Raw genomic sequence first — 21,970 nt, forward strand, 5'->3', positions numbered from 1 at the left:
GCGAAAACGAGAGAGAGAGAGAGAGAGAGAGAGAGAGAGAGAGAGAGAGAGAGAGAGAGAGAGAGAGAGAGAGAGAGATAGAGCGAGCGAGTGAGCTCATGCAAGCGTGCGTGTGTGAGTGTTTATGTCTTATCCGCAATAATGCCCCGCTACTCTTCAAGCAGACTGTCATTTACTGCTGGCTGCGTACGGCTAACCATATAGGAGACCCTCTGAATGACTGTATAGCGCCAGCGTTGGAATTTCTTGGGTCCTCGGTCGGGGATGTGCATCTGGGCAGGAGAGTGTCCTCGGGACAGCCACGCGTCGCAGTGCTCTGCCACTCTCCCAAGGAGGACATATTCACACCGGTTCTGATAGGTTTGCTTTGATGGGATGGCTGGCGCTAAGTGCCTTCTGAAAAAGCCGAGGTACGTGAGCTATAGTAATAGGCTACTCTATACGGGCAGATGTGAGTCATAATGCCTGGAATTTTGTTCTGGTAGCTTATAAATTAGACTAGGCTATGTTACGTGTCAATTTGATGTAACTGAATTTCAAATTAAATTAAAGGTGAAAAACTGACCTAATTTCGTTCCAATGTAGGAATTTGTGTATGCTCGTTGTCAATCGCGTATAATTTCAATGTAGTGGAGATAATTATGCCGAGAATATTTAGCTTAAATCCGGCTTTTTAATTGCCTTTTTTGTCCTATCAGTGCAGAGCAGTAGGCAAACAAGTCCTGCGCTTATAGCTTAGAGGACAATAAGAAATAGAAGTGAATTTGTAAAGCAAATAATAATGACATGAACACCTCATTAATCAATGCGGAAATTATTTTGGTTGTAATGCAATATTTTCTTAGGTAAGGCTTAGAGCTGATACATGTTATATCGTCTTGGGCTGCTTCTGTGTATTTTTTAGTAAAAACAAAAAAAAACATAGCCTGCCCTTAAAATATTAGTTATGATTTGGATGAGGAGGACATCACGACATGTAGCATAGACCAATGCACGTCAGGTTGCTTCCAATTGCATAGCATAGCCTATTGATTGTGTGAATATGCGTGTTATTTTCGCTGTGTAGTGCCGCGTAATTTGGAGACGTGGGCTACCACGCCATCTCGGTTCACTTCCACATGACAGTAGGCTACACGCGCATTAATCATCATACGCTAATCTGTTTGCCAAATTAAATCTCATTATCGCTCATGATTAAGTAGGCTACATTGAAGCTGAGATTTCCCGTCACTCATCTTGTCAAGCTGTGAACAAGGCAAGATCATCAATTGACAATCCTGGCGAAATGCCATGGCAAAACAGAGGTATTGAGCGGTGTGTGCGAATAATTCAGCCAGGCTGTCATTCTGACGAGCTGAGTGCCGCTCATTTTAAAGATGATGTGTCTCGGCAATAAGTTCGCTCTGATGAGACCTGGGGCGTTCTGCACGAGAAATTTGATCGGCTATCCATCACGTTTCTTTTCGAAGGGTCACGCGCGCGGATCGGGTATGGATCCGTTTCCGTGACAGATTTACTCGCGTCTCTTCTTTCTAGGCCTATGTGAAAAAATATTATTTTATTTCCACAGCTGTATGGCATAGAGACAGTAGAATGTAGGCTCAAATATATGACTAGTGTTTATAAGCTCTATTGTGTATGTCCAGCGGAGCACTTTGCCTTGCGGCAATTGTAGGCTCGGCCTATGCTTAGAGGTCCAGTTTTTGACAGTTATCTTGTCGGCATGGATGATGAGTTTTTATTGTGTCATACTAATAGGCTCTCTGAAGCATAAACAGAGACCTTCGGCATTGGCTATGTACAGTCAGGTTATTACAGCATGCATTTTTGTTCTCCTCATGCAGCAACTTCCAGTCCTCAACTATGTTCAAGGGCTCTGAACCCACAGATGCAGAGGGAGTCAGCACAGACAGCACCCTGGGCTCATCTGTCACCGCCTGCAAGAAGGTAAACATGGGTGAAACATGATACGTGTGTGTGTGCTATGCACAAGCTTGATGCACTATAAGAGATTGTTTCTTCTGTAGCAGCACCACTCTTATTGGATGCAGTGCTGTCCCTCTCCCTTGTATGAAAGACTGTGTCATTGCAATGGGCACTTATGATGTGGGGATTGGACCTCTCAGGTCACACAGCTGATTTATCACCTCACAGTGTCAGGGAGACATTGGAGATATACCACAGAGCTATGGCCTTAGGTTAAGGTTAGATTTCAACCCAATTTCAACCTCTCCTGCTTCCCCTCCTTCCCCTCCTTCCCTTCAAATAAGGTGTGGTTGTAGATATTCCTGTTTGTTCAGTCACTTCATTAGTAGACCGGCCTTTAATGACTTCCATTGAGCTGGACTGGTAACAACAGATAATGTTGCATTTATAACTGAACCTCGTCGTCACACAGAACCATACCAAACTGATGCAATGGCTAGCATGGACACCTGAGCCTACGTCAAATCTACTTGGTCAGGTGCCAGCACAGATTGCCAAACACAGGAGGAGCACACAGGGAATGGATTATCCTATAAATGCACAGTGAGAAAGAACAATGTAAATCATTTGAATGTTTATCAATATTATTTCTTATATTTTTTTTAATTTTTGAGTGTTCCTATAAACATTATACTGTACATGTAATTCATATTATGGATTGTCATCATAATAGTGTCATATGGTATCATTATGGGGGATAAAGTCTTAGAGACCACACCACACTCATTCAATTAGTCAATAATCAGTAACTCTGAGAAGTGTCACTCCGACAAAGGCCCAGTGCCTGTGTCAATGAGATTGGCAGGTCATGAGTCATGACTTGACTCATGGGGTCCTGGGGAAGAGTAAAATCACAGCAAATATGCTAGCTAAGTAAATGGGAGTAAATGGCTAGCTGACAGAATATTTATCTATTTAAAGGCCCACATTAGTAATTTCTACGTTTTTTAGATGATATATGACATCCTTGTGCCGCACAATGTTATTGTACAATGATTTATGTCAGAAGACATGGGTGATACATTGTATTTTCTTAGCTACTCCTAAAATGATTTTCCACATGCCGTGATGTATGACACTTCATTCATTATAGAGCTCCAAAGTGTGACATGGCTAGCCTGCTTGTAAAATTAGCGTGAAGAGTCAAATATAACCCTCTGAACCCCATTCACCCACTTTTTGTGTAAGTAAGTCAAACAACATTTAGACACATTTGATTGGGAATTGCTTTTAGCTATATTTGGCATTACTTTTCCAATTAGCCCCATGAATGACTAATGTACTACTCGGTGCATTGGAAAAGCCTGGAAGCAAAACTGACTGTTGTGGACCATTCATCTTTAACAAAGGTCTTGTAGAGAGGTCAACTGATCTCAACAACCAGGTTAAACATAATGACTGTCAACTGAAGGTGAATGGGTGACTTAGAGAGATGTGTGTGTGCGTGCGTGCATACATGTGTGCGTGCATACATGCGTGAGTGTGTGCGTGCGTGAGCGTGTGCGTGCATGCATGTCTAAACATATATTTGGGGATTGATTTCAGCATTTCAGTGTGTCTGTTTAAAAGGGAGGTTATCTGTGTGTTCCAGGTGCTGTGCAGTAACAGTCTGCTGGACTCTACAGAGTACTGGCTGAGGAACGAGAAGGCCCTGTGCAGGGTGGGCCAGCTGGAGGAGGACGGCGAGGGGAGCTGCACCACTGTAAGTGTGAGTCCATTGTGGCAGAGGGAGTGAATTTAGTGGCATTTTGATGAGCATAGTCTTTGTTCATTAAACCAAGGTGCATTCAAGGTGTTTGTGAAAGGGCTTAGTATAACCTCAGAGTGTTAGTCCACCGGCTATATCAGCTCCTACTTCCCCGTACTAAACCAAATCAATTACTGCAACACGAATGAACAAGAATGAGTATGTTTTTTTCCTCAAAAGGTCATAATGGACTACAGTTTTTGAGCACATCACAGGGAACCTCAACTTCAGTTAAACTGCCAACAAAGCCGTGGAAACGGTCCACTATGACACAAAATGTACCCCATTGTAAATCTGTGTATACTGCTCTGCTTGTAATGAATGTCTGCTAACTAGAAAACAAAGGTATCACTCAGTCCGTCCTTGTCATGGCAGGTGGGATCATTTCTTAGTGTTATACCAAACTCTTGATTTACACAAAGCAGTTTAATTTTCAGTTGTTTGACACTGCTGTTTTCCAGATTCAATGAATCACTGAGATGTTTTATATGAGCAAGGACAGGTGCAACCTGTCTTCCTTCCTGTAGCATCACTTTTAGGGACTAGAGTGACAAATAGTTAAGCCTTTCAGTTTTTTATTGAGCTTTTCTTATGTTATACAAATTATCAGTCAAAACAGCAGTTGGTGATGACACAGTGTGAGGAGCCTGCAGCCTCAGTCTATGTGGAGGTAGTCTCACTACGTCAGACTCTCCGTAAATGGAGAGTCTCATGGGTAACAGTAATGTATGTGGGGCTGGGGGGCAAATAGAGAGTAGTTGAGGAGGTGCTTGAAATGTAGGTAGGGATTTCAAACATTTTCTTTCATTGCATCAAAAACATCTTCAGCTAACTGCATGTTTTCATTTTGTGCAATGCGTGCAGGTCGGTTTGTAAACAGGGCACTGTTTGTAAACAGGGAACTGGAGGGGTATTGCGAGTCACTCTGTGGAGCTACAATGAAAACTTTAGGATGGTGGAGAATCGCTGACAACTTCCCGTCCCCAGGGTACCTTTCCTACAGCTCAGTCGAGAGATGAGATAAAGTGGAGAAGCAGGGAGGATATGAGGAGCAGGGGGGTGAGGAGAGGGGGGAGAGGAGCAGGGGGATGAGGAGGAGAGGGGGGAGAGGAGCAGGGGGGTGAGGAGCAGAAGGGAGGGAGCAGGTGGGGAGGAGCAGGGCTGGTGAGGAGAGGGGGGAGAGTTCCATGCACATAAATAAATAATGAGCTTAGTACACGGTCTTATTGTAACTTATCATAACCCAAAATGTAAGGTTGTGTTATTTCATTGTTTGTAAACAAAAAATCACAAGCCCTATTTCACAACTTTATACTCAAACACATGACAAGCCAGCCATTTGGCTGAAAAGCTATTTACTGTAAGGATAACTATTTATTATTGAAGTTATGTATTCTTTAATAGAGACAACCCACAAAGGAGAAGTACAAGTAATGTCTGTTGAAGCAAATGAAGACACAAGCTTTGCGTTTTGATAGTTGCAGTAAAGCTATTGTAAAGTTATGAGTGGCAGTTCACAGTGCTAGGCGGGTGGGCATTGGCATGGGCAGCCCACCTCAGGACTGTTACACAACACCCCACTAGGAGACAGAGAATGCAAATGGCTCAGAGGCTGGGCTGGCTTACATAACTAGCATGGGGGAATAGACAGAGGACACAGAGTGAAAAAGAGAGAGGTTAAGGTTTAGAGGGAGGGTGTTTGTTAGTGAGGGAGGGGGAGTGAATGTGTCAAGAAAAGGGGAAGAGAGCCTTTGTAAGTGCAGTATAAGTGTATATGTGAATGTAGCCTATTATGCTAGATTGCCTGAGAATTGAATGGCAGTGTCTGTATGAGTCTTTATATCTGTGTGAGTGTGTGTGTGTGTGTGTGTGTGTGTGTGTGTGTGTGTGTGTGTGTGTGTGTGTGTGTGTGTGTGTGTGTGTGTGTGTTTGAGAGAGAGTCCTGATTGCTGGCCAGGCGTCTGTAATTAGAGCATCTCTAGGGCCAAGTGAGATATAGCTCAATATAGTTCAGGACAACTAGCCCCTTCTGCCAGTTGAGTTTGAGTTTAGGACAGGACAAGCTCAGGGATGCAGCCCAAATACCAGAGTGAGGTGAACTCCAGCCCAAGGCTCCAAGCTAATCCACTCTTAGTATTCAGAGCCAGAACTGACCATTAGCAATTGCATAACGTCTTTCAAGATACAAATTCTACTGGATGTTGGTTCCTCCGTTGTTTACTGTAATTTGCCTTCCGACACTGTTTGCCTCCTTACAGTATTTATTTCCAGTTTAAGTCATCCAGCTGTCCTGATTAGTCAAAGGTTTAGAGTCATTCAAGGTCCTTATTGGTTGGCGGGTTGACCTCAAGCACAGCTGTAGATTTTCTCGCTTGTTGGACGTCCTATGAACCGAGAGGCCCCAAGCGACACCCAGCTCTATCTTCCAGCCGGTGCCCATCCACTGGACGTCATGCAAGGAGGGAAAAACACAAGAGGAAACACACACATAAATAAATGATGAGCCAAAACGCCAGCAGTCATCACACACACACACACACACACACACACACACACACACACACACACACACACACACACACACACACACACACACACACACACACACACACACACACACATACTGTCCCCCAAACAAACCACACATTGTGTGTGCAGCCAATCAGAAACCCCTCTCTCTGGCATCTATGTTTATTTGTACTCTCAGTCAGCCAGAAATAAAACATGTCTGTCTTGTCTGAACCGCCTCTGACCTCTAACCCCCACACGGACCACGGTAACGGAGATGGCTCGAGGGCACAACTTCTCCCATAAAGCCCATTATTAGACCCATCTGATGGTGATGGAGTAAAATGATTTTGACCTTGAAAAGGACACAATATCTCCTCCCCTTTTCCCTCTTTACCTCCCTCCTCTCCCCTCCCTCCTTCTCGTTTCCCTTTTCTTTTTCCTTTGCTCTTTCCGTCTCCAACAGAGAGTAATCAAAATGTTCTCCACCAGGTCTCACTGGTTTCTCTTGTTTTGCATTAAAGTTTCAAATTGGACTGACCTGCATCCTGTTAAATACTCATCAGAGTAGGCCAATGGTATATTTCTTCTCTTGAAAAAGTCAAAAGGTTAATATGCTGGTAATGTGAGACATGCTGAAATTTTAGTACTATTATTTGTCACTGACATTTTGACTCTTTTAATAAACAGCACCACTTTACTGCAATTTTCAAGAAAATCTTTATGTATTTTTTTTTAGCTCTGGGATCTAATTCATCCAGCTCCAAAGGACACTGATTACAGGGTTGTTATGACAGACATAAATTATCTACCGAGCATAGAAACAGATGGGGAAAAGTGCAAGAGTAATTTCTAGGACAAAAAGGACCAGAGAAGCACCCATGTTATGGGTTATTATGCCTACCATTGAAAATGTCAGCCACTGTCATGTTTATGAATAAGCCTAGTTCGTCCATGCTTTTGCTTTTCTAATTCATTAATGAATTAATTGTCATAGGATAGTGATGGGATTATATTTTTGTAATTTAACAGCAGATCACCTTCCGGGATGAAAAAACTATGGAAATGAATGACCAAAACCTATGTTTTAAGTGAGAAGTTATGGCTTGTCAAAAGCCGCAAAAGACAGGAAATTCAAAATGAGCACCACCACCCATTACTTCACCTGGTATGCACTAACAAGGTTTTCCAGCACACAGCTTTGATACCTGCTATAGTGTTGTATGTTATACTTCAGACAACATGTACTCACCACTGGGCAGGTTGCATAGGATTCAAAGCTTCTCTCAAACAACCTAATTCATACTCTTAGAGTATGTTTTCTCCAAGATAGTGATTTATAGTTTTGCATGACAAGGAACAAGTTCCTTTTATTGCCACAAAACCTAGGTTGGTAAACCACCAAACATACAGTATACCTGCATCAGTGTTTCCTTAGCCTTTTATCTTAAGCAGGGACATAGAAACCCCCAAATCAGCATCCAGGATTGACTTTTAGGACACATGTTTCGGTGGGGCACAACAGACCTATTCGATGGAACACTGACCTGCATATTCTTCTGTATGAAGCCTGCGCTTTATGGGACTATATTATTACTCTGAAGAGTATGAATTAGGCTGTTTGAGAGAAGCTTTGAATCCTAAGCAACCTGCCCAGCAGTGAGTACATGTTGTTTGAAGTACAACATACAGCACTATAGCAGGTATCAGGTATAGCAGGTGCTCATTTTGAATTCCCTGTCTTTTTTTGACAAGCCATAACTTCTCACTAAAAACATAGTTTTTGGTCATTGATATCTGAAGCAATCTGTTCATCAAGCCATTGTTCCAATCAACGCAACACATACTGTACTTCTGTTTGTTTTCATCCTTCCATTGGCGCAAAATGGATTCCGCACATGCCAGTGCTCTGTTCATTCAGTTCATTGCATTCACTGCAAATCATTTCTGTCTTCAAATCAGATGTAATATCATATGCCATCTGCCATGTGTGGATAGGACATAGGGTCCCTGCGAGAGAGAGAGAGAGAGAGAGAGAGAGAGACAGAGAGAGAGAGCTGTGGAGAACAAAAGTAGTCCTTATACACGATATACAGTGTGCCACAGTGGTACAGAGGCGGGTTAAATCAGCCAAAATCCGTGGCTGTGTAGAATCAGGCAGAAGCTGTTGGGCAGTCCCAAGCACTGAGTGATATCATTATGACTCCACATACCATTAAGTCTAGAGTGAGAACCTGAGGAGCTCTCTGTGTGTTTGTAAGAGAGGAAGACTCTGCACCAAGGGCTCAGCTTCAGAAGGGTCCTATATTGGCCTCTGCAATATTGTCTAATTCACTTTGAAAAAGTGATCTGAATGAAATGCAATTACTGATATTATACAGTATGTGTCTGTAGGGACTCTTGTCCTTTCTGATTGCTCTCTCTCTCTGTCTCTCTCAAACTAAGAGGAGTGATAGTGCTTTTAGCTGGGCAAAGCCATGTCTGTGGAATGGTGTGTGTGGTACGTCATTGCTACAGCATTAACGAGCATTCTATATTTGCCTAAGGGTGTGCTTACTTCTCAGGTGTACCATTTGAACATTTTGGTTATAGCACTCCTCTGAAGATGTTTTCTTCTCATTGCAGATCTGCTTTGTGAACCTGGACCAGCATAAGATGGATCGTCGTGACAACAGCTGCATCAAGGTGGGTAGGGCCCCCTCCTCCCTCTATCGAAGCGTCTTAAGCACTGTATACACAGGCTCTGTTGCCATGGATTCAGGATAATTACTCAGAATGAGATTCTGATTTGTTTAGGTAATTAGCAGGTTTGTGCTGGTGTAGCTGACTGTGGTGGGTGTCTCTCCTGCAGAAACTGGCCTCAGTCTCCCCAGACCTGCCCAAGCTCATCGACTCTCTGAATGTGCGGCAGCCCAAGGAGAACGAGATCCTGCTGCTCAGTGGCTTAGAGGCTCCTGACACCTTTCACCCGGACCCCTCCCACACTCAGGTGAGCCCTACTGTACCACCAGAATCCCTATACCCTCCCCTACTAGCTCCACAACATATTGTAACCGACCCCTAAAATCCATCCACAGTCACAGTCTAACTGATCATTTCACTTACAACAGTTTGTGATTTAATATCAATATTAAAAAGAAGAACAAAGTGACAGCATAGACAAAAAAGTAAAATGTTGTACTCTATAAGGTTAATTACAAGATAGCACCAATCCATGATGATCCATCTCATCCCTCCGGTGTGTGTGTGTGTGTGTGTGTGTGTGTGTGTGTGTGTGTGTGTGTGTGTGTGTGTGTGTGTGTGTGTGTGTGTGTGTGTGTGTGTGTTGTGTTCAGAGCAAGAGAGGTGCAGATGTCTGCCTGGTCCAGTGTGCTGGGGGGCGGTCTACCAACATCATCTTTGAGATCAACAAGTTCCTGATTGGCCTCCAGTGGGGTCAGGAGCAGCAGCCCCAGGGCAGAATGGCTGGGCAGCAGGTGGATGACGACACCAACCGCTCCATCTCCTCCATCGAGGAGGACTTCCTCACTGCTTCAGAGCACCTGGGGGATGACAGCGAGGATGACGGCCTCAGAAATGGTGAGCTATGAAACTAAACAAATCCTTACTCACCACTGGATTATGTTTAGATAATGTGAGCATAAAGCCAAACATTCATTGATGCCACAATGGTATATAGACATAATGGTTTATTTAGCACCCTTCAAAATAGCTCAGGTAACCAGCATCTTTTGCTTAATAACAAATCATGTGATCAAGTTGATGTCGTTGAGGTAGAGCTATAATTCTCAGTATGTAAATCTTGAGTGCATGTTGATCCCTAAATGCTATTCTTACCACAGTGGATATTCCTCCTCTCCTCTCAAATAGCAGTTTGTGCACACGCAGCTCTATTTATATGGTATTTTTCTCTCCATGGTGTGGCCTGTCACTCTCTATCTGTAAACCCACTTCTCTTTGACAGTGTTCCTCCTAAATGTATGCCTTGAATGGCATGTAGCTGAGGGCAGATACAGTAAAACAGATCAATGCTTGTCATCATTGAGATAAATATGGCCCTGAGCTTTGCAGCACTGTGCAATGATGAGTCTCCACTAATCTATAATTAATCTTACATATGAAATTAGAACAAACACTGTGAAGGTTATGCTCTCCTTTGAGTCAACGTAATATTCACAATCAGATCAGCCTGGATAATAATTCTCTCTTTTTTCACATGGGGGTTGATAGTCAGGTTTGGGACATGCAGCAGTGAAAGCCTGTGGTTATTCATAGCTTAGTTACACCATGGTCGGGTCATCATTGCATCTTGCTATGGCACATTGGGAGTTTGATGGAACTGCTCTCTAACAGGTGTGTACATCTCTCTCTCCCCACAGAGCCACAGTGCAGTGATGTGGCAGAGAGCTTGGCAGAGACAGCACACAGGGGGAGGCCCACAAGTCAGAGGGGACGAATGGACGAACGCCAGGACAGCGAGGATTCAGAGGTGACCATCTGCACCCCCACTAAGAAACGAGGAGCCCAAAGGACCAGCTGCCACACAAAGGAGTCCGCAGGCCACTACGCCACCCACCTTGCAGAGTCTGTACTGCAGGATGCCTTCATCCGCCTGTCCCAGGACGAGCCTTCCTTTTCAACAGAGATGGCTGTGAGCATGTCGCTGACCAACCACCCCCATGCTGGCCCCTCCCAGACCCAGGAGCCCTCACGAGCAGGGGCCTGCTCCTTCGAGCTCCCCAAAATCGTCATAGTGCAAAGTCCAGATAACTGTGAGGGGGCGCCAGAGTGGCCAGAGACCCAGGCCTCTCACGTGCCTATGGAACAGGAAGGTGCAGCCAGACAGATCACTGAGCAGGTACAAGAGCCACATGGATTCCGCACCAGTGGACACACCTCCAAACCACTCCAGGTGGCCTTAGCGTGTGCTGCGAGCATTGTCGGCACCATCTCCAGCCCTCAGGTGGCAGAGCAACTTACATTGGAGCCAGCAGAGGAGGACAATGAGGGAGAGGAACATGAGCATGAGGACACAGAATACTCCTTCTCCTCTGCCATGTGTGGCATGGCCCAGGTGGCTGGTGCTGTGGCTGTGGTGGACCTGGCTAAAGAGACTGGTGAAAGCTACGAGTCAGATGACTACACTGAGATCTACACGGCTTCCATGGGGCTCTTGTCTGCAGCTCAGACCTCCACCGCCATCACCCTCCACTGCAGTGTGGCTGAGGGTACCAGCATAGAGGCTTTCCGTGCCAACATTGCAGAGGTCCTTCATCGGGAGGCAGCTGAGGTGCTGGCTCAGCCCCAGGGGTACAAGAGTGTGGCACACTTACTGGAGTCCACCCATAACAAGATAGTGGCCGGAATCACATGTCCCAAAAAGTCTTGTGTGGATGAGATGGAGGTGGAGGATTTCATCAGTGAAGTTGCAGACAGCCTCTTTAAGCATGCTTTTGAGAAAGCTAAAAAGAAAAAAGAGCTTGAAAGTCCAGGCAAAGACGTCCCCAACCTACAGGGGTTTCTACTGGAGAGTGTGAACAGTTTGCTCTTTGATGTCCTTTGTCTCACATCACAGAAAATCTGTGACATTTCCAAAGGTAATATAAGGTCATTTGACAGACAAGAGGATGATGTTCGCTCTGGAGACTATGAGGCACCCATTAAGGTGGGCATGGAACAATTAAACCAATTACAGCTATATATTGGCTCCAGCCAGCCAGATAAAAATCAGAGCAGCTTGCTCCACTGCACAGATAAGCTACTCATGTTCTCGGGAATGAGGGAGGAGAAATATTGGCTGGAGGAGAGGGAGAATGAACCATCTGGATCTCACAGCTCACCACATATCAAAGAGCAGCGCAGGCATGGTCAGACTAGAGTCCCATCCACTGCTAAGGACTGCTATGACCCACCGGGTCAGCATGGTAAGGGAAACATGCGAGAGCCTCTTACTGAGAGTTCAGGTAACACAGGCTCATCCCTGAGCACAGAGAAGAGAGGAAGAGCCATCAGTGACAGTACACAGTCCTCTCTGATACCTCAGTCCTCCCTGACCTCCTCCACAGGGGCCTTGATCTCTATGAGGATGGACTCAGAGTCTAGAACCCCAGTCACCTGCTTTGCTGATGACCTAGCCACCACAGTGGTCTCCATGGCCACAGAGTTGGCTGCCATCTGTCTGGAGAACTCCAGTGGGAAGCAGCCGTGGTTCTGTGCCCTGAAGGGGGCTGCTGGTGAGGCGCCGGAGGGCTACCTACTGCCATGCCGCACGGCTCTCAGGAGGAAGGAGGGGCAGAATGGGAGTGTTGTCTCCAAGAAGCACCGCCCACCACGCCTAAGTGAGATCAAGAGAAAGACGGAGGAGCAGCCAGAGCTGATGGAGAGGCTGGTAAACAGGGTGGTGGATGAGACAGTGAACCCAGATGATCCCCAGGATGCTTTCGCTCTCTTTGCCTCTGAGGTCACTGCCAGGATCATGAACTGCCCAGAGCTTAATGTGGTGGACACCTCCAAGCCTGGCCAGCCCCGCAGCAGGCTGCAATGTGAGAGGTGGATCCGGGGGAAGGCTGCTAGCTATGAGAGCATCCCAGAGGAGGACGCAGACCCCTCGGGCACACCCAACACCCTGGGACCTGGCAGCCGGCTGGGCCAGAACCTGAGCCGAGGCAGCTCCATCTCCAAGCAGTCCAGCTGTGAGAGCATCACAGATGAGTTCTCCAAGTTCATGGTAAACCAGATGGAGACAGAGGGCAGAGGCTTTGACCTCCTACTGGACTACTATGCTGGGAAGAATGCCAGCACTATCCTGTCTGCAGCCGTGCAGCAGGCAGCCACTAAGAAGAACGGCCACCTCAGCGTACGCACATCCTCCTGCCTATCCAAACAGTCCAGCACAGAGAGCATCACTGAAGAGTTTTACAGGTTCATGCTCAAAGATATGGACAAGGAGAATAAAGACTTTGGTATTGCTAGAACAAAGGAGTGGAGCAACAGCCTGCTCCCTCCTTCTCCCAGAACCCCCTTCTGTTTCCGTCAGTCCTCAGTGCCAGACCGCCGCTCCTCTGACTCTAGGTTGACCGTCAACTCTCCAATCAAAGCCAACTCTTTTGATGGCTTTGCCCGCAACGTGCGCGGAGACACACTCAACATCTACCCCACAAACTCAGTCTCGGTCTCAGCCACAGGCCTGTGTAAGTCAGACTCCTGCCTGTACCAGAGAGGCCAGACAGACCGGATCACTGATATGCTGATCCATGAGACCTGGTCCAGCTCCATCGAGTCCCTGATGAGAAAGAACAAGATCATTGCAGTCCCAGAAGACAGCATAGACCTGGACCCTGCTGGAGATTCTATTCACGTACAGCAGTATGCCAACCGCCTGGCCGCAGACATTGTGGAGACTGGCAAGTCAGTGTTGGGGGGCCAGCACGAGGGGGGGGGGGGTATATTGGGGCAGCAGCAGCATGTGCCTGTGGGGGAGAGAAGAAGGGGTTTTAAACAGTCCCGCCCAGGCTGTAGTCGGAGCAGGGGCAGCCAGGAGCACCCAGGTGGCAGTGACAGCACAAGCATCAGTGCCTTTACAGCATCCTCCATGAGGGGCCCCAGGGAGGTCCCTCTGATCCACATCGAGGGAGATCAAAGGGATGAACCGTCCGGAAAACCTGAGAGGGCTGTGCGTCACCCCTGGGACATGCCTCCAGAGGTGCCCTCACAAAGGTGCAACAGGTGAGTCCCCCTACTGTGGTCACAATTCTTTTGAGTCAATCTCTCCTTCACACAAACAACCTCTTACAGCTCAGGGGCAGAATCAGCCGAGATGAGAACATCACAGGGCTATCAAAGGCTGCAGACTCTCAGCTTGCTTTTGATCTAACATCTAGTAAGAGGAAGAGGGAAAGAACTAGAGAAAGCTATGAGAAACATGTAGAGAAAACACACGTCACATAGTCGTTTTTTCAAAGGTGTAGTTTTTCAAAGGAATCATTCATCATCTGAAACAGCTTGAACAGATACCAGCATGTTTTCACAAATAGAAAACTGTCCATGCATTGCAAATCTATATAGAGACTCTGCGCCATACAGGGCATCAGTTCAGAGAGAAGCTAATCTATTGTAGCAGGATGTGGGTTTAGGTTAGATCGACACAGCCAGGTCGTGACTGATATTTGCTGTGTGATGTACTGTATGTCTGGTGCTTTTAGAAGCTACAGCTTTTATCTACAATGTCATGTGGTAGATCTTATCTTGATCTTCAAGCTGACAGAGGCATGCCTCTATAAGGTAGATCACAACATACAGCAGATACCCCCAATGATGTACAATAATGACATTACCCTTAGTAATTTCAGACTGACATTTCAGTAAGGGTCAAGTGTATGACGAGGCCTACTCGTGAGGTGAGTAGTTTCACACAGACAATAACAGCAGAGTGGTAGTGCCCTTTTGAGGGAGGCATTCAAGCATTAACACTCCTACTGTAGGAAGGGATGTACATTCTCTGGGGGCAATAGAGCCAAGGGCATCTCATAAATTAAGGGTGGAGACAGATGAGATTACATAAACTCTCAACATAGAGAAGTAGGATTTGAGATTGAACAGAATTTGATTCGGGAAAATTTTATTTTATTTACTAAGTATGAGCCATACAGAGAGATATACAGGCCCCACTTGGATTGCAGGGTTTGTTAGGTATTCACATAATCTCAAATTAGGGAACAAGTCATGTGCATCTGCATCCCTCCCTGGTGTAAACTTGTCACTCATTGACATGCCACCCCCTGCCCCCCCACCACTCCTTAACACCTTATATCCATCCCCCTGGGAATCTTGGAGGATGGCTGCCCTGAATCATCTAATTGTGTCTTAATTACTCAGTTACTCAGTTGTACAGAGATAGGGGGCCCTGTGGGTGTATGTTTATAGTATCGGACTATACCATTGGTGAATAGCGAATTGTTTGTTATTCAATTATAAACCATTTACAAACAGTTATAACTCATTAGTTTAGATTGTTTGATATTTACTTGGTGCTTGCCAAATAGGGAGCAATCAGGATCCAGTTATAAATGCATGTATAAACTTTGCAAACTAACCCTGATGTGAAATGGTTGCACAGTGTTTGCACAGTTGGGATGTTGTATTTGCTTGTTTTTACACCAAATGTGTGTAATTACTATTGTTCTTGCATATACTTATTATTATTAGTGGGCTTGTTTCAGCAAGTCCTATTGTTTTTGCTTATACTTATTAGTGGGCTTGCTTCAGCAACTTGAGTTGCTTACATTTATATTTTTCAACTCATTATACTTTTTAAACTATTCAGGTTTTTGTAACTCAAAACCTCCTCTTTTAACATGGTGGAATGTTGATTTAGGTCAACATTCTGAGAGCCCCATTGTTACTGCAACTGCTAGGGAACTTTCAGAAGTTTTGAATAAAAACAACAGGAGACCTGCAAAACACATTCTTAGAATGATTAGACAACATTGCACTCTCTTGGCTACCAGTTCTACCCCACTGAAACCACTCTCAACTACTAAACCAATCAACTCTACCCCTCTCAAGCACTCAACCAACCAACGCTCAACCCACTCCACTGAAGTACCCCAGGCTCATCCTGTCTATCTATCTATCTATCTATCTATCTATCTATCTATCTATCTATCTATCTATCTATCTATCTATCTAACCTCTCACTGCTCTTTCAACTTTTAAGCGATTTACACCAATCCAACTTTATAATGTGCAGTGACCTCTAACTCATATTGCTTACATTTATATTTTTCAAACTCATTATGCTTTTGAAACTATTCATACTGGAAAATGCAAATTTTAACACAGAGGTCTATGGAAACCATTTTTCAACAACCACTCTTACACCTTTCAAGCTATTGACACCAATCCAACTGTACAATGTGCAGAAAACTCCACATTGTCAACCCTGATAAAAGCTCTCTGACACCTATTCAACTGTTTAAACGGTGAACTCCAGTTAACATGATGGAATGTTGATTTAGGCCAACCTTCTGTGAGCTCCTTTGTTACAGCAACTGCCATGGACTTTTCAAGACAATAAAAACAGCAGAACTCATTCTTAGAATGACAACAATGCACTCTTGGCAACTAGTTCTACCCCAATAAAACCACCTTCTCTCTCACTCACTCACTCACTCTCTCTCTCTCTCTATCTTACCTAGAAACTGAGACCCTCCAGGTATTGATTTAATCCTGGTATGGCATGACCTCATTGGACAACAGCGATAGCAGACCAGTTTTCTCTTCATTGATTGATAAGAGCACCACAGTTTGCTTAAATATGACAATAGGACAGTGCAAGTTCTCCAAGCCTCTTGGGTATACTTTTTTAATAATTGAAAACATTTAGAAAATGTACAATTAACAACAACAATAATATTTCATGATAATTGTCTAATACTGTTGTATGTAACCTTTATTTATACAGGGTAAAAACACTGAGACCAACACTGTGCAGGTGCACCCTGTCCACAATATTTACACAATAACAAAACAACACATACAAAATACAACACAGTTCAATACAGAAATAAATACATTATATAAAACCACAATATTAGGAGAAACAATCACATATTTCATCAGGGAGGTCCTCAATTAACACCCTAAAATGCCCAAGCGACACCAGGACATCCGACTGATTGTTTTTTTGTTGATTGTTCCAGCAGTTAAGTGCACCATAACTAAAAGCGGATTTAACCACCACCCAAAGTACATATGTATAAATCAGGTACATTTTTCTGTGATTTGGTAAATAACATATATTTTGTCTTTCCAGCATTAAGCACTAACCTCAGCCCAACAAATGCTCTCTGCAGGACAGTGAATGCAGATTGTAGAAAGAGCCTGGTCAAACGTGGGGGCAATAGCATGTACAACAGTGTCATCGGCATATATAGAGGCAGTTTACAATTATTTACAGATAATCCAATATTGTTGATGTAAATAGTAAAAAGAACCAGACCAAGAATTGATCCTTGTGGAACACCCTTCGTTATGTCCGGAAAACCTGATTTAACACCATCAGTTAAGACACACTGTGTTCTGTCCATAAATCATTTTCAAACCATCTACATGAAGCCTGATCCAGGCCTATGTCAGACAACCTCTGAATAAGTAGGTAATGGTTGACCATATCGAATGCCCTGGAGAGATCTATAAATAAGGCAGCACAATGTTTTTTTTCTGATCTAGGCAATTGAACACATAATTTAAGACAAGTGTAGCCGCTGAGACTGTGCTATGACCAGGTCTAAAGCCAGTTTGGTGCACATTTAGAATAGAATGCAAAGATAAAAAGGTTCTTAGTTAGGAGTTGACCAGGGACTCTAATACTTTGGAAAGGCAAGGTAGCTTGGATATTGGGGGTAGTTATCTAGGTCAGAGGGGTCACCACATTTATGGAGAGGGAGCACATGGGCTACCTTCCAAACCTGTGCTAAGAATCATAGTCTGAAACAATGATGGTCAAGGTCTTTGTTTTAAATGTATGTTATTTTTATTTAGGTTATCTGGTTACAGTTCAGCATGACTAGAATTTAAACCATTTCTAGGGTACTACTCTTATTTTGAAGAAAAAATAACTCCTATTTGAAGGACTTTAAAAAAACATCACAAACTTGTCATCACAATATTTGGCGCCAGCTCTCTCTGTTGCTATCTTTACTCAGTGTTTGGTCAAAACTATCAAATCATAAATAACATTTACAAACGGTCGGTAGGTAGGTGGTCAGCTGTCGCCTTGAAAGAAAAAGAAAGATGTAAATCACATTGCGCTAGCAACTTACTTCAAATGTGATGCTCGTGATATGCTCGTTTTGATACTGTCATGACTGGCTAATGTAGAGCTACCTAGCTAGCTCCACACCAGTGTGGCTTTGTCAAAAGCTTGAAAAAACTTCTCGCTTAAACACTGATCGTACACAGATAGCTAGGGATACGTTAAGTATATGCAGTGTGTTGCTTACTAGCTAGCTAAAATCAATGCTAAGTAGCCTGTTCGTAGCAGTTAGCCAGTATCCTGTAGCAAGCCTTTTATTACTAAATTAATGCCAACGTATGTACTTTGAGATTATTATGTGTATGATGTGTATAATTATTATGTGTATAATATAAGTGCTTTATAACTGTAATCAATTATTATTCATTATTATTAATGTGAAACACGCATTTCAAACGTAGTATTTATTTATCTATTGTCATTCCGCAGCTGGCCGGTAGCCTTTCTGCAGTTTATTTTTGGGTTATGTTTTGTTAAAAGTGAATGCCATCACTGTTTAGACAAGCATGAATAAACAATTGATGTGAATTATTTGTTTATGAATACATATTTAAGCAATAAGACGCGAGAGGCTGTACATTATCGTGAATATAGTCACAGCTGAGAGTTGTTAGGCCCGTCGTAAATCGGAGGGCCGGCAACCAGTGTTGCCAACTCCTCAGTAAGGAAAGTAGCTATTGGCTGTCCTAAAAGTCGCTAGAAGTCGCTAAATGACGTCATCGCCTAATTTGCATAATATCTAATTTGCATGTAATTGTAATGGACGCTGTTTTTTTAATGGACGGATGGATGGATTTTTTTACTCATTAATGGCAGCTTGCTTTGGGTGGAACTGTTATAAGGCTTTGCCTTTTGAATATGTTTTTGAGTTTTCATGTGTTTTTTTATATCACAAAGTTTGGCGTAGAAATCAGCCACATGCAGTATGCCTGTGTGAGTCAAATGCAGTAATTTATTTTAGTGTGACAGTGAAGAAACATTTACATTTACATCCCGCTCTGTAAGCCAGGGCGGGATCAGCGGCGGCTTTGCGCACGCGCGATTCATTTGCAGTGTGGACACGGAGTGGTGTGGGTTGGACTTTGCTGCGGGCGGGAACGGGCGGCTAAAAAAACACTGCGGGATCGGGATGTAGTCTAGGCTAGCCTATAAAATTACGTGTTTTCTCCTGCGGGACGGGAGAAGACACAAAATCAATGCATCTCTATTATTGTGCGGTCAGAAATTCTCAGAGTTTTGAGGACACGGGCGGGAGTGGACATACACACTGCGGGAGCGGGCGGGAGTATAACACGCACCCTGCGGTCGCGGGCGGTAATGGTCAGAAATTCAGTGAGAGCGGGCGGGAGCGGGATAAGAGTCCCGCGCAGGGCTCTAGTGTGGGTCTCCTCTCTGCTCTGACTGCAGCTGGGACTGCTGCGCGAGGCTACTGTGAGACTGACGCAGCTCACGGCAGCACCCGCTGCTCGTTGAGGACAGTAACTGCAGAGCGATACGTGCTTTCACGTCAGAGTCTCCAAAACAGCAGAAAAGTCTCCAATAACACCAGAAAAAGTCGCTAGATTTGTCGCTAGTCGCTTTTGACAAAAAAAGTCGCTAAAAGGATTTGGAAAGTCGCCAGATTTAGAGAGAAAGTCGCTAAGTTGGCAACACTGCCGGCAACCCATCAGCTCATTGTCTCACGCCAGATAGTGCGACTCCATCTGCAGTGATTTGTCTCATATCTCGCAAATGGTCATATTATAGATAAAAAGTAGCCCGGATAAAATGCGCTGTTATGCCGTTACAGCCGTTATGTGTAGACTACTGAAACAACACATCTGTCAATTATTTTCATGTTTTTCTCCAGTGAATTTTTACAACTTTACAACTAGCAAAGGACTTTGGTGGTTGAAGGCGCAGCCGTTAATTATTTTTGAAAACAAAACTACCATATATTGTTCAGTCAGCCAGCCAGCTGAGCAACTTACATTTTACATGAAACGAAACGGTTGCTTTATCCACAGCTGTGCAAACTTAACAGTGCACGTATACATTATTCTAAAAGTGTTTTCAAACAACAGTAACTAAAGATGTTTATCGAATCTTCGTGGTTTTGTAATTTAAGTAGTAGCCGCATAGAAAGCAATGGGAGGACGCATGAATCTCACAAAGTAGGATCTATTTTATTGCAGATGCTTTTTAATCGTCAGATCTTCTGAATGGTTCCATGTCCGACAAGACAGGTAGGTTGAGGCTCCGAGTGTCACATAAGAATGACGCCACCTGTCTTAAGACAATGCCCATGACTTGAGTGCCTTATTGCTTTTATGCAACGCTTACAAAACTAAACGGAGAAAAGAAAACAATTCTTTAAGTATTTATTTTGTGATTGTGGTAGTTTCTGCCATAAGATCAGGAATTTAGTTCTCAAAAAGACCACTGTTGTTATGGTAATGTGGTAAATAAATCATTTTTTGGTGACAGGGAATAAAGCACTGCTTCAAACGCCTCTCGGTCAATCACAGTGATTGTTCTGATCAAACCATTCTATAATATGAATGATGCAATGGATCACTTTACTTGATGTCTCCTATGAACATTCATTACTGCTCATAATTGCTTATGAAAGGTAAGCCTACTTTACTTGGAGTGCCGTATTTTAGATGTTATACTGTCTGTACACTTTACTTATGCTCAGTTACAAATGCTTGTAACTCATAAATTAATGTCAGTAACTCATTAATAAATGATCAGTGGTGTTACACTTTACATTAAGGTGACATTTTATCAGTTACTTAACATAACAAACTCATTAATTAATGTTGGTAACTAATAAATGGCATTTGATCAGTTAGAAATGTTGGTAAATGGTCAGATATTTTCTCCATAAGTACAGCGGATAGAAGAGTACTCACGTGACTTAATTATCAATGTAGTCTACTCATTGATATACCCAAACCAGCTCAGAGCACTAACCACACATCAGTGAACACAGAGAAGATGTAAGTAGTAGATAGATATATCAACAAATAAAATCTGAACGTTTGACATGTTTAAATGAAGAATGTGTTAGGATTTCAAGTATGAGATAAGGGGCAAAAAACATAGTGACAGTTGTACTATATTTTGGGAGATCTTCACATTGTATTGTATGTTAAGATGTGTTGAATCGGTTTGGTGCCAGCCGAGTCATCCCACCAATTCAGGGAATAACTTTGCCAACTGCAACCACTGTGCAACCATTGCAAATAATGTGATAGTATTGTGTTAGTTTTTGAAGCATTTATAAGTGCATTTATGAAGCATTAATAAATGTCTTCTGATTACAAGCTCCCCATTTGGCAAGCACCAAATGGATATCGAACAATCTAAACTAAGGAGTTATAACTGTTTGTGAATAGTTTATAATTGAATAATAAACAGTTTATAAGTGATTTATTAATTAACTATAAACCATTTGTAAACCCTTTACAAAGGGGACCTTAATGGAAAGTGTTACCAAAACTTTTGGACAGACTAGTGAAAGAGAAGATTAAATCTGAGGGTTTCAACTCCCCCCTGTACCCCCAGCCAATCATCTGTTAGTGACCGTGCCGTTTGCTCTCCCCAGCAGTGAGAGAGACAGAGCAGCTGTGGCTGCTGTAGGTGAGCCAGACAGGTGCTCTCTGAGTGCTAGCAGTGAGGAGAGCACAGGAAGCTGGTCCCACATCTCCCCCGACGACGACCCCCACGAGGAGACCAGTAGTTTTATCCAGCTGAGTGAGGGGTCAGTAACCACTGCTCCGTCCCATCATGCTGCTCCTAGTGCTGCCACCACACACTTGGCCTGCTCTCATCGGCCCATTGTTGCTCACACTCACCTCGCCCTGTCCTGTGCTAGTCCTCTAATTGTGCTGCTGCAGTAGCATAGTTGCCAGTGCCACTGTTTGGTA

At 43.9% G+C, this 21,970-nt stretch overlaps 1 protein-coding gene across 1 annotated transcript in view; it reads left to right on the top strand.

Moving 5' to 3' along the window:
- sphkap (SPHK1 interactor, AKAP domain containing) overlaps window positions 1–21,970 on the top strand; it is a gene marked incomplete at its 5' end in the record, with an annotated part of 40,973 nt that overhangs the window by 12,606 nt on the left and 6,397 nt on the right. Inside the window, 7 exons of the mRNA XM_083694542.1 lie at window positions 1,845–1,947; window positions 3,578–3,688; window positions 8,867–8,926; window positions 9,093–9,230; window positions 9,577–9,820; window positions 10,621–13,966; window positions 21,652–21,804. Coding sequence (XP_083550668.1) covers window positions 1,845–1,947; window positions 3,578–3,688; window positions 8,867–8,926; window positions 9,093–9,230; window positions 9,577–9,820; window positions 10,621–13,966; window positions 21,652–21,804 — 4,155 coding nt within the window. The remainder of the gene's footprint in view (window positions 1–1,844; window positions 1,948–3,577; window positions 3,689–8,866; window positions 8,927–9,092; window positions 9,231–9,576; window positions 9,821–10,620; window positions 13,967–21,651; window positions 21,805–21,970) is intronic.

Source organism: Argentina silus (assembly GCF_951799395.1).
Source record: "Argentina silus genome assembly, chromosome: X".
In the NCBI taxonomy this organism is placed as follows: Eukaryota; Metazoa; Chordata; class Actinopteri; order Argentiniformes; family Argentinidae; genus Argentina; species Argentina silus.